This window comes from Callithrix jacchus, chromosome 10 (assembly GCF_049354715.1).
Source record: "Callithrix jacchus isolate 240 chromosome 10, calJac240_pri, whole genome shotgun sequence".
Taxonomy (NCBI): Eukaryota; Metazoa; Chordata; class Mammalia; order Primates; family Cebidae; genus Callithrix; species Callithrix jacchus.
Window position 1 is genome coordinate 129,929,467 of NC_133511.1, and position 12,840 is coordinate 129,942,306.

Here is a 12,840-nt window from a genome sequence, read left to right on the forward strand (position 1 = left end):
TTGGTGCTCACACCTGGCTCACACTAGAAACCACTGGTCAAGTGAACGACCCAGAAAGCGGCGTTTCGTGTGAATTACCCCCGGAGGATTGGCAGCCCTGTCTCACACTGGACAGCCACACACCCATCCCCATCCTCCATTCTTCAAGGAATGCGACCAGCCTCACCGCCATGTACCCCCTCCAGTTTTGGTCTTGCCCCAATCTGGGCACTCCCTGGGACTGGGCCAGGCCATGTATTTGGCAGACCCCTACATCTCTAATCTCCCTAAGGCTCCGGGGTCAGTGGGCCGCCATGTAGCTGGGTACCCGGTAAGGACTGGGGGTGAGGGAGCCCCCGGTGTGCTGTGGAAATTGGTGTGCAATAGTTCCCCAGCCCCTTTCTCCTGGCAGGGAGGCCTGTGGGAGACAACGGGGGCTGCCAGGGGACAGCACAGGCCGGGTGACAGGGGCGGGAGGAGGGTCTGGAGGCCTGGGTGGCTGGAGCCGGAGTTAGGGCTGCGTCTGGGGGTGGCGGCCGTGATGGAGTGTGCCTGGCGCGCTGGCCGCCAGCAGGGCTGCTCAGGGCCCCCATGTGCAGGGCTGGACGTGCCACGGATGAAGGATGGGATTCCTCTTCCCCTGCCATGAGTTAGGATCCTCTGAGCTCTCAGCCCCATGAATTATTTCTCTAAGGAAAATACAGTCGACTCCATTTCTCCGGCTCCACTTCCTGACCTTCCCCATCCCTTTAAATCAACACTGAAGGGTGAGCTTGCCCGGGCCTTCAACCCCCAGCCAAGGGCGGCCCCGCCACAGCCCCTCCTGCCTGCACTCCGGGCTGGGGGAGGGGAGGTGAGCCAGCTGCCACGCCATCTCCTCTTGCAAGCCCCTCGGAGGCTGCCCAAGCAGAAGGAAAAGCCAGGACCCTCACTCAGACCACAGCCGGCCCACGTTGCTGATCCGCGTTCCACAACCTGAAGCCAGAGGCTGCTGGTCCCGAGACCACGTGGCACCTGTGTCCTCCTGAGCATTCCGAAGGGAAGGCTTTTCACAGCAAACCTCATTGTGGGAACAAGGCCGTGGCCGGTGGCTTTCCCCCAGACGCCCGAGTGCAGCTCCGTCCTGGACAAGGTGGAGTGCAGATGGCTTCCTAAGCACCGACCCTGGCCTTGATTCCCAACCCCAAAGCCGGAGCTGCCTGCACACAGCGGAGAGGGGCCTCACTCCAGCCTCCATGTTGGGGTTTCTAGGGAAGCACTGGAACCAAGGACTGGATAAGAGAAACAGAGGCACCCCCAGGCTTCTGGAACCCATCCTGAGGAGGCAGCAGCTGTGCATGGAGGCCCTGGGCCTGACCAGATGCCAGGGTTCTGAGAAGAGGAGCTGGGAACCAAAACTCAAACTTGTATCCGGCTCAGGCCGAGGCCGCCCCGGCCGGCCTGCCCAGCTCTGCTGCAACGGGAACCCACGCCAGTCTGCCAGGTCCACGCCCCGAAAACGGCTGTCGGGCAACCCCCTTGCTCCCACAGGCCAGGCCAGGCCAGGAGAGGCAGCACAGGGCCTCTGGCAGGGCCACAGGCTTCCACGTAAAACCCTTTAGACAAGAATCAGGGGCAGAGGCTGCGCGTCCTGACCTGCCCTGGGCCAGCAGAATGTGGGTCTGGACCCCGGCATCCACCCAGACACTGCAAGGCCACTTGCCACCTCGTATGGGACACTCGAGCCCACCCTCTCGTCTCCCAGCCCGCTCCACCCCAGGGCCAAGAAGCCCACAGAACTGTTTTGCCATGACTGCTGGCCACACGTGGCCCCCTGCTCTAACCACCTTTCCAGCCCGTGTCTCTCCGGTCTTCCAGGCCCAGCCCCAGGCTCTAGGCCTCCAGACTGGGCGTCGCGTCTCCTGCCACAGCTCTCCTGAGACCCTGCTGCCCTCGGATCCTCCCCGGCCCTTCTCAGGTCCTTGCTGCCGCCATGTCATACCAAAACCCACAGGTGGGCCCCGGTTCTCTCCAGGCCCCGAGGGCTGCTGGCCAACGTCTGCCTAGGCCGGGCCGTTCTCTCACCTGGCGTCCCCTCCATGTGCTCACACTGACCCCTCCATTCCTCCCTACAACTCTGGGCTCAAGCTGTGAATGTGGCGCTCAGATTCTGGGTCGTTTCACCCATGTCTCATTCCCCACCTGGCAGGCAGCGCCAAGCCTGTGTGCCACCCTCTCTCTCTAGCCAACCCATCTCCCCAGCATGGGGCCACCTTGTCTCAAGCCTACCCACCCTCAGTTCCCTGCCAACGCAGAGACCAGACCCCAGCCACGGCCCACTGCCGGACCCGAGAGAGCAGAGCTGGGCCATGTGGCGCTCAGAGCTGGGGGGTGGCTGCTGTGTGCCTGGCACCCAGAGACCTGAGAGCAGAAGGAAACAGAGCTTCCGGCTTTCTTCTGCAGCAGGGCTTTTACTGAGGTGTTGGGACGGCTCTGCTATGGTGCCCACATGGGGCATGTCCCTGCTGCCCACCCCATCACAGCCCAAACCAGTCTGGGACGCCGCCCCGCCGAGGGTCGCTGCTCTGCCTCCGCTCCATGTTCTCCTGGAGAATGTTCTGGAGGTCGTCGGCAGCACGGCCTTCCGAGCTCTGCTCTTTCTCGGGAAACAAATCCGGGAATGTGAAGGTCTGTCCGTGGGCCTAAGGAAGAGAACAAAGGCTCCAGCCAGAGCTGCGAAGACTGCTCCGCACAGGGGTGTGGGGGGAGTCTCTGCTCTCTGGCCGCCCCTTTCCACGGGCACCTGATTCAGCAGTTCAGTGGTACCTCCCCGGGCCTCCTGGGGCAGCGTCCCTGACTGGAAAGTAAGCAGCCCCACTGCCACCGTCCTGGCTGTCAGGCAGCAGCGGGGGGCGGGGCGGGGGCGCAGGTCCTGGACAGGGTCTCTTTCCTGACCACTGTCTCTTTAGCTCCTGCTGTCTGCCCCTGCCCTGGGTGCACCCATTCACCAGCCCGGGGCCACCTGGCTGGACTGGGGGCAGGCACAAGGCACAGAAAGACATGTCACAAATCACGTCTGGTACCACGCTGAACCTGTTGGTCCAAAATGCCTCAGGCTCTACCCACATTAAAGCTTCCTCTCCTCCCAGCCCAGAGCCTGGCAAATACGAGAAATGAACATCACGTATGAAGAAACATACACGTACAGCAGCCGATAAACCAGAACAGGCTCTGCCAATTAACTGGTCCCACATCTTTCACTGAGAGTTCAGAATGTGTCTGCATCAGCCAAGCCCCAGCCCAGGCCGCAGCACGTGGCTGGGGGGCACCAGAAGAGGGGATACTGCTCTTTGGGGACCTAAGCAAATATGAGGGGCCGTTTTAACTTGTAACAATTACTAAGTAGCTCCAAAGATAAGAGGCGAGAGGCGGAGAGAGCAGAGGAGAGGGAAGAGGCAGAGGAGAGGGAGGAGAGGGAGAGGAGGGAAGGGAGGGAGGGGAGAGGGCCAGGACTTCTGAGGGCAGATGTCCTTCTGTTTCCAGACAGGTAGAAGAGGAGTGAGAATAGCCGTTGAGTCTGGAACCCCTTAGTGAGTGAAATCAGTCGAGTGCACCTGGCTCTGGCAGACCCTTGTGTAAATAAATCTGGAGGTGGGTAGGCCGCCAGGTATGATCTGAAACAGGCCCCCAGTTCCACCCCGCGGGGAGGTGTGCGCGCCCTGACCCCCAGTTCCACCCCGCGGGGAGGTGTGCGCGCCCTGACCCCCAGTTCCACCCCGCGGGGAGGTGTGCGCGCCCTGACCCCCAGTTCCACCCCGCGGGGAGGTGTGCGCGCCCTGACCCCCAGTTCCACCCCGCGGGGAGGTGTGCGCGCCCTGACCCCCAGTTCCACCCCGCGAGGGAGGTGTGCGCGCCCTGACCCCCAGTTCCACCCCGCGAGGGAGGTGTGCGCGCCCTGACCCCCAGTTCCACCCCGCGAGGGAGGTGTGCGCGCCCTGACCCCCAGTTCCACCCCGCGAGGGAGGTGTGCGCGCCCTGACCCCCAGTTCCACCCCGCGAGGGAGGTGTGCGCGCCCTGACCCCCAGTTCCACCCTGTGGGGAGGTGTGCGCGCCCTGACCCCCAGTTCCACCCCGCGGCGAGGTGTGCACGCCCTGACCCCCAGTTCCACCCCGCGGCGAGGTGTGCGCGCCCTGACCCCCAGTTCCACCCCGCGGGGAGGTGTGCACGCCCTGACCCCCAGTTCCACCCTGCGGGGAGGTGTGTGCGCCCTGACCCCCAGTTCCACCCTGCGGGGAGGTGTGTGCGCCCTGACCCCCAGTTCCACCCCGCGGGGAGGTGTGTGCGCCCTGACCCCCAGTTCCACCCTGCGGGGAGGTGTGTGCGCCCTGACCCCCAGTTCCACCCCGCGGGGAGGTGTGCGCGCCCTGACCCCCAGTTCCACCCTGTGGGGAGGTGTGTGCACCCTGACCCCCAGCAAGAGCGTGCGGGCAGCTGGGAGCACGGCACTACGCACGGTGACCGGCCTGCAGGAGGACTGCACAGAGGCCGGCTCTGAGCTGTTCGTTTTTTAAAATACCAAGGTGCAATCTTTTACATGTGAGGCTGACTGCCCAGAATGGGGGGTTTGCCTTTAATATATAGAGGCGGCTCTGCTAGTTTTCTGAGGCAAGGAGCATCCAAAATGACCGCTCAAAACACAAACATGGCCGTTTGTCAGTTTCGGGAAAACACAGGGGAAGCTGGGGAGAGAAAATCCATTTCTCACAGGAGGCAAATGCCGACTGTGGATGCCAAGCGCGGTTTCCCAGGGGATTCCCCTTTTCTAGAGAGAGTCACCTTGTACTTACAAAAAAAAAAGCCCTTGATCTTTCCAAAGAAGAGAGAGAGAGCCGATCAGGAGTAAATAACAGGAATGGAGAAAAATGTCCTAATGACAAGAGGACAAGGCCGCCCTGCCTTCAGGAATCCCAGGGCGCCCTGGGGGCCGCTGCCCACCGGAGCCCACAGCTCGGCCCAGCCGGCGGCCGCCTCTCATGTCCTGCACCCTTCATTCCAGGGTTGCTGTGTCCACACAAGCCTCGGGCGGCGGGCAGTCAATGCTCTTTTTGTTGTGAGGGTCACTAAGAGCTGGTTACGGCTCCCAGGACTTTGGGCCAAGGAGATGCTTATCAGGTTGACAGAGAAAAAAATGTGGGGCTTCCACCAGTGGGACAGGGCCTGTCCACAGCCAGCAGCTCCAGATGAGCTGGATCATTTCACCTTTCCAATGCTCCGTCCCTGGGCAGTGCAATTAGCAGTGGCTAAGCCCTGGCGCAGGGCCCAGGGGGACACGCCGAGCAGGTTTCAGCAGACACAACGCGGGAAAGGTCCTTGTGAGTCCCCTTGGCGGGGACAGGGACCCACGGCCATGGCCCATTTCTAGGCTGTGTGAAGATCTGCTGAGGCTGGGGCGGGGGGGGGGGGGGTGAGGACCCATTACAAATTTTAGTTCTGGAACAGGAGGACCTGTGCCCGGCAGGGACCCTCCAGGCTCCCAGCTGCCTGGACTTTACCGAGGGAGAACGGCACGCAGGCAGCAGCTGCAGACACTGGATCCCGGGGCTGCTGGGTTCAGTTTTCGTGGGAGGTGGGGCCCAGAGGAAGCATGCAAGGGCTCGGATGACTCGAATGCCACTTGTAACTGTAGCTGCCTCTGAAGTGCCCGTGGCGAGGCCGGCACATGGGATGTCCACCCACATGCCATGACAAAGACAGATGGGCCCGACAGGCACGGGGCGCACAGGGCACACAGAGGCCTTTATGAGCCCAGCGGCTGCTCTCCTCACCTGGACTGGCTAATTTCATGCACAGCAAATATTAGGCCAAATCATTCCAGGGGCCTCTGTTTAGAACAACAAATGTGACTGTTTTTCAGAAAAGCTGCCACGCTAACTTGGCTTCTTCACAAAGTGCCTCCTCAGCCCCAAAACAGGCGGGCTGGCGGGAGGTGGTTTCACAATAGCATGACTGCCATCTAGCGGCAGGGGCCGCCGGCTCAGCCTCCAGGGACCGTCACCGGAAGACAACCCCATCCCCACCCGGTCAGGCCAGCCCGGGGCGCAGAGGGGAGAGGCCCCGGAGGTGTCCTGTGCTGACTGTCCACATCTTGGCCGAGAGAGAAAGCGCCTCTGCCTTTGCCTGGAACTCAAAGTGAAGGGCCCGAAAAAAGGCTCTGAAACTGCGGGTCTCACTCTTGACAAGTGTGGGTTTCAGAAATGAAAGGCCCAGGCAGCATGGGGTGAGGGGTCCTTCTTCCTTCCCCAGAGCCCCGGCCAGGATACACAAGACAGCCCCTGCTCAGAAGCAGCCTTCCCTGCAATCCTCAGCCACGACCCCGGCCCACCAGACCCTCCTGGGCACCAAAGACCTTTGCCCTCAGGGGCCTCAGACTCTGCCTCCGAGTCTGCAACCCGGCCAAGGACAGGCTCTCCAGGGGCTGGGGGCCTCCCATACTCAGACGCCCCGGTCTGTGTCGGAGCCAAAACCCACCAGGCCTGAGATGGCTACCTTTGTCCAGAGACTACTAAACTCCAAAATCACAAAATGGCTGGAGGCTGAGACATGCCCCACCCGTCCCAGCACTCATGTGCCCCTGCACCACCGCGGACACCTCAAGGCCATGAGGAAACATGACCTCACGGGGAGCCTGCCTCTGCACTGCGGCCCTGAGATCTGGCCTAGCAGGGGCTCCCTGGGCCCCTGTGTTTGTGCGTCTGCAGCACCAAAACACCCCCAAGGACACAGTCGCAAGGAGCCCCTGGGAGGCCCAGCGGGGGCGGCCCGCTCGCACGTACCAGCTGCACGTAGGCGACCTTGTAGTCCGGCTTCTTTACCCTCACGTTTCTGTGGTCTCTTTTCTTGTTGGAGCCTGCCGGAAGTGAGTTACAAAAAATCAGAACTTTAAAAAAGTACAACCTCAGAGGCCAGTGCCACTAAAACGATCTCTGCTCTCTTAAAAATGCAAATGTGTCCTTAAAAACTCACAAAGGCAATTTCTCAGGGAAACAGGCACTGAAATCAAATGAGCCAGCACAGCCGCCTCTCGGGTCTGTCCCATCTCCCACCAGGGCCAGCAGGCTCTCCACACAGGAGGGGCTCTTGGGTCCGTCCCATCTCCCACCAGGGCCAGCAGGCTCTCCACACAGGAGGGGCTCTTGGGTCCGTCCCATCTCCCACCAGGGCCAGCAGGCTCTCCACACAGGAGGGGCTCTTGGGTCCGTCCCATCTCCCACCAGGGCCAGCAGGCTCTCCACACAGGAGGGGCTCGGGTCTGTCCCATCTCCCACCAGGGCCAGCAGGCTCTCCACACAGGAGGGGCTCGGGTCTGTCCCATCTCCCACCAGGGCCAGCAGGCTCTCCACACAGGAGGGGCTCGGGTCTGTCCCATATCCCACCAGGGCCAGCAGGCTCTCCACACAGGAGGGGCTCGGGTCTGTCCCATCTCCCACCAGGGCCAGCAGGCACTCCACACAGGAGGGGCTCGGGTCTGTCCCATCTCCCACCAGGGCCAGCAGGCTCTCCACACAGGAGGGGCTCGGGTCTGTCCCATATCCCACCAGGGCCAGCAGGCTCTCCACACAGGAGGGGCTTGGGTCTGTCCCATCTCCCACCAGGGCCAGCAGGCTCTCCACACAGGAGGGGCTCGGGTCTGTCCCATCTCCCACCAGGGCCAGCAGGCTCTCCACACAGGAGGGGATCTTGGGTCCATCCCATCTCCACACAGGAGGGGCTGTATCGCCAGCCAGGGCACAGCACAGGCGCTGATGGAATAGAGAGCTGCCCAGCCTTGGCCACTGTAGACCAGACCCCGGGCCAGCGCAGGTGAATTCCAATCCCCGCTCTGCCATGTAAGCACCGCATGACCCTAAGTCACCCTGTGCCTTAGTTTCCCACGAGCCAACTCAGACCAAGACCCCCAAGGAGTGGCTGAGGCCACGGCATGGCGATGTGGGTGTGTGGCATGGGCAGCCACTCACCGTGCTGCACCCGAGTCCGCACGGCAGCCACGGGCACGTTGTAGATGCGCTCAAGGTAATTCCTGAGGTCCACCCTTGTCATTCTGGAGGCGAAGGAGAAAGAAAAGGGTGTCTGAACCAGGCTAAGCTGCAAGCACTGTCCCAGACAAGCTCCCAAAGGTGAGAGGTGGACAGACCAAGGCCCACAGCTGCAGGGAGGAGGGCTGGGGGCACTGGCGGCACCAGCAGGGACAGGCAGCCCCAGCAACACCAGTGCTGCTGGCCGCAAGGCTCCCTGCTCCAGGCACACCAGCTCGGGGTGGCAGCAGCACAGACCCCAGGGAGAAGCACTGCCCCACCATCCCCTGGCCTGCTCCACAGCCCACACGGCTCCCTGCTTCAGGCAAGGGCCTGTGAGAGGAGGTGACAGTCTCTGCACGCCCCTGGCTGCCAGGCACCCCACCTCATCTGCCCTGGGGCCCTTCGGCAGCGTCAGGGTTGGGCCTGCTCTGCGGTGGACGGTACTCTGCCGTTCTAGGAAGGAAGCACCTTCTGGAAAGGCCTGCCTGGAATTCAGTGGGTGAACTGCACATTTCCTCTACTGGAGAACCCTGTGGGCACTGTCAACTTAGCTCTGGGCCTCTGCGGGCCGCACAGTCCTGCCCTCTGCCCCCAGGGGAGCTCACACTCCTGCCCCCCTCCTGGCTCGCCTCGACCCTGAGCTGGGGACCTGTGATCTTAAGCACTTCAGAGCAGCACCCCAGCTTCAGTGGTAGGGACTGTGCCATTTCTTCCAAAGTCAAGGAAGCTCTTCTGAGGGGTTCTGCACGTCACAGACTGCTCCCCTCCCAGCCTCCCAGGGCACCCTTCCTGAAAAGATGTTGCAAGAACTCAACAGAAGGCACGAGCACAGAGGTCCATCTTTAAGGTTTCCAGTGAAGCCCTCCCCAGGCAGAGGGTGGGTGTACGTGCCTGCCGGGCTCTGCAGCTGTGGGCACTATCAACACTGGCTGGACAGGGCCACCCCAGGCGCCTGCGCAGCAGGGTGAGCACATGAGCGGGCTGTTTAACTTAGGCCCTGCACCCCCCAACCCAGAGCATGGTCCTAACCCAGCCGGAACCCTCCCAGGCCTACTCCATGGGGATCCGGAACTGCACGGTGTCCTCGGGCTGGGCCGTGCCAGGCCGCACCAGCTGAATGAAGAAGTTGGTTCGAAACACTCGGAGTTGTGGGCCACCCAACTGGTACAGGGGGTACCTGTACAGAAGAGATTGGGTCCATGTCATACACGTAGGCCATGGCAGCCTCAGAGACGAACCCTGTAGACACCCCCGTGTCCACCCACAGCAGAAATGGGCAGCAAAGGGGGTGGCTGTCTGCAGATCACCACCCAATGACACAGAGGTCCTCACAGCCCCTTTCCCACATGGGCCCACCCAGGGAGACGGCCAGTCCCCAGCATCAACTCAGGAAGCATGGGCTGTTGACACCCAAGGCCAGACTTTAGAAAGGGCCAATGAACAAGTCAAGAATCAGAAGCTGGCAGCCAGCATCCCCCAGAACAAGCTACTGGAAGGCTCAAAGATGTGCGTCAGGGCCCTGGTACCCCTGGGAGAGCAGCCCCCACACAGCCGGCCCACCCTCCTGTTGCAGGTGAGGCGGAGTGGAGAGGACCAGCCGTGGGGCAGGAAGCCAGCTCCGCACGCTCCGGCGGCTGCAGGCCCCAGCTCCTCAGGAACGGAGCGCACAGGCTAATCAGGCTCGGGCCCCTGGGACATGGCGTTGCCAACAGGCTTTGATTCAGTTCGCTACATACGAGCCAATGGCATCCCACCCCACCATCCTGATAAAAGCCAGCGGAGGCAGTTGGAGAGGTGCCACGTGGCCACTGCAAACTAGACCAGCACGCCTCCCGGGCTGGTGGGCCAGGTGACAATCATGAAGAATCTCTAGCCACGTGGTCTCGTGCATTCTCCCAAGTCCAGCTGGGCAGACAGGCAGCACCATCCCCGCCCTCACCCCCCTTGCCACTGCTGGCACACCCCGGCTCGATCTGGGCCTCAGAGCTGGGGAGAGGAGGGGCACAGGAGAAACTGGGGTCTGCAGGGTCTCTGGAGATGTAGGTTCTGAGAGCCCAGGTGCGGGTCTTGGTGGAGAGGGAACAAGGGGGCTGTTTAGGGTCTCTGGTGACCAATCTAAGGCACTACACGTGGCCCTGACCTTGGGGAGCACCCAGCATCAAGTTACAGAGGGCTCCATGAGGCCGATGCTGGCCTCTGCTTGTTTAGGGAGGATGAGGAGGAAGTGAGGGTCAGAGGCCTTGGGTGCAGTGTTCCTGAAGGGCCAACAGTGGTGGGCAGGGCTGAGCCTCTGGGCCTGGGGCCTGGCAGGGGCCAGGAGCTGCTGGGGACTCTCAAAGGCAAAGCGAGTATAGCAAAACCAAATCGCTAACAATATCCACCCCGGGCCTCCTGATGGCTACACTGACACATGGCAGCCTGGTGGCTGGCCAGTGGGGCTGAGTCTTCACTCCCCGAACCCCAGCATAGCCTCGTCTTGGGCATGGCCTGGGCCTTCCAAGCCTCGGAGCGCTGCCTTCAGGGGTGGGCTCTGGGAGTGGAGGGGCCTGACTCGTTTTACCCACAGGTTCAGGCTATCCATGGCCACCCCAGGGGCTCACACATTCCCTCTGGTGACTAGCTGTGGGACTGCAGGTGGGTGGAAAGCCTGAGGACTCCCAGTAAACAGTGGGAAAAGGGGTACATCAGCTCCGAGGACATTCATTTTTGAGCTTCCAGGCTTGAGGCCTGAAGGGCACACTTCACTAAGGGTCTGAAGGGCCTGAGGCGAGAGGCCAGCAGGGGTTGGGCGGTGACTATTCACTGTCCTCGTTCCCACAGGCAAAGGGAACTCCAGGCCAGAGCCCAGGCTGTCTGCATGTGGGGCCTGCAGATCTGGAACAATCCACACTGCCGACACCCTGGGCCCAGGACAGGGCTCCAGGGGCGCTCTGGAGGACTGACACCCTTGTGGGCCCAGCAGCCCTCAGTTCCCTCTGTCCCACTCACCTGGGAGCACCCAGCCCTCCCCATGCTATTTCACAAGCACCTCCACTGTAACCTTTTCGAGTAGAACTCTGCACTCAGTTCTTCCTCAAAACACAAAAAGCTGGCTCCCCGCCACCAGCCTGCCTCCCCACGGCCCCACGGGTGACGCAGCCAGGATCCCACCCTCTCAGCACCCCCACCCCAGCTGCATCCCATCCACAGCAAGTCAAGTCAGCGCTCCCTCCAAGGCCTCTCTGGCAACAGGAGAGTCGTGCACAGCCCCCGCTGCCTCCAGGGCAGCCACACCTCACTCCAGTTTCCAGCAGCCCACCACCCTTGGCCCTTCAGAAACACCCCACCCGGGTCATCTGACCCTCACTTCCTCCTCATTCTCCCGACAGGCGAAGCAGCAGCGTGGAATTCACGTGAGGCTCAGGGCAGCACTGTTGTCACTGAGACCCTCTCTTCCTTGGCGCTGGGTGCTCCCCAAGGTCAGGGCCACGTGCAACACGGGTCCCAGATGTCTGCTGAAGGCAGCCTCGTCCACTCGGGATCCCACCTGCCACCCTCCCCTCTCTCCCCAGCTATGTGCGGGGGCCCCCCAGAGCGACAGCAGGGCCGCTTGACCGTCTCTCTGCAAAAACGCTGATTCCTGTTCTGCGAAATCACCCACATCTATTGATTACGCCTGAGCCATTCGTTCACCAAGAAACACGTAGGGTTTCCTGCTTCCACAGGGGAGGGCAAAGTGGGGCAGGACAGCGCCCCGATGCCCCCTCCACCCCCCAGAATCCAGGAAAGATGCAGAGCGGGCAGGGAGGCCTGGGCTGAGCAGAACCGGGTCTCCAGCCGTGCGGGCTGAGGTCAGCGGCTGCTTCCCACTTAGACTCCATCTGGACTCCCAGGTCCTGCGCCTCAGGCCTCCCCGCCTGGACACTGCAGCCACCCCGGGCCACCCTCCCCATCCCCCCGCGGGGACACCGCGACCTCCGCGCTTCGGCTGGGACCCTTAGTACCCGGGCTGGCCACGCCCGCTCCCCGGGGCCTCCTCGGCCACCCGCCTCGCGTGCCCCAAGCCACGAGGGGACTCTCGGGGGACCCTGCCGCGCCAGGGCCAGGAGGAGGCCCAGGGACGCCCACCCCGCTCCCTGGAGCCCGCGCGCCCTGTGGGGTCCATCTGCTTGTGACACTGAGGGGCGCCCCGCGGCGGGGGGGCCACGACCCCTACTCACAGCACGTTCCGTGCCATGGCGGCCGTGCGCGCTTCCGGGGTTCGCGAGGCGGAAGGAGCAGCGCGCCCGCCCCGCACAGCCGCCGCCTGGCACAGCGCCCCCTCGCTTCCGGAGGCCGCGCCGCCCGCCCCGCACGCCCCGCAGCGCCCGCACCAGCCGCCCGCGCCGCCCCCAGCCCCGCGCCCGCCCCGCCCCGCCCGCGCCGCCTGCTCCTCCTCCCTGCCCCCCGCACCCCTCGTTCCACCCCGCGCCGCACCCCGCACCCCGCACCCCGCCCCGACCCCCACTCCCCGCGCCGCAGGCTCCACAGGACGCGGAGCCGGGGCCCACCCTCCCCCTCCCGCCCCCACAGCCTGAAGCCCCGGCCGGCGCCTCCGCGGCTCGCGCCCCGCCCACGCCCCCACCCTCCCCAGCCCCGGAGGCCTCCGCCGCCCTCGCACTCTTTCCGTCCTGTCGGCCCAGCCTCCCAGGACCCCGGCCCGCGGGCGCCTCCCACACCCGTGCCTGCCCCCCACACCCGTGCCTGCCCCCCACACCCGTCCCCCTGCCCCCCACACCCGTGCCTGCCCCCCACACCCGTCCCTCTGCGCCCCACACCCGTGCGCT

At 63.3% G+C, this 12,840-nt stretch overlaps 1 protein-coding gene across 4 annotated transcripts; it reads right to left on the reverse strand.

The window, feature by feature from the left end:
• Positions 1–2,409: 2,409 nt before the first annotated feature.
• On the reverse strand, positions 2,410–12,282 carry MRPL23 (mitochondrial ribosomal protein L23). Of its 4 annotated transcripts, none has more exons than XM_035263739.3 (5): positions 12,235–12,282; positions 9,090–9,212; positions 7,976–8,058; positions 6,794–6,867; positions 2,410–2,660 (listed from the first exon to the last, which is right to left on the reverse strand). In XM_035263739.3, the coding sequence occupies exons 1-5, from the start codon at positions 12,249–12,251 to the stop codon at positions 2,496–2,498; spliced, it is 462 nt and encodes a 153-aa protein (XP_035119630.2). In that variant the 5' UTR covers positions 12,252–12,282; the 3' UTR covers positions 2,410–2,495. The 4 variants fall into 4 exon arrangements, with proteins under 4 accessions (XP_035119630.2, XP_078197900.1, XP_035119631.2 ...); XM_078341774.1 differs by having other exon boundaries at positions 12,010–12,282; XM_035263740.3 differs by having other exon boundaries at positions 11,382–12,282.
• Between the last annotated feature and the right edge of the window lie 558 nt (positions 12,283–12,840).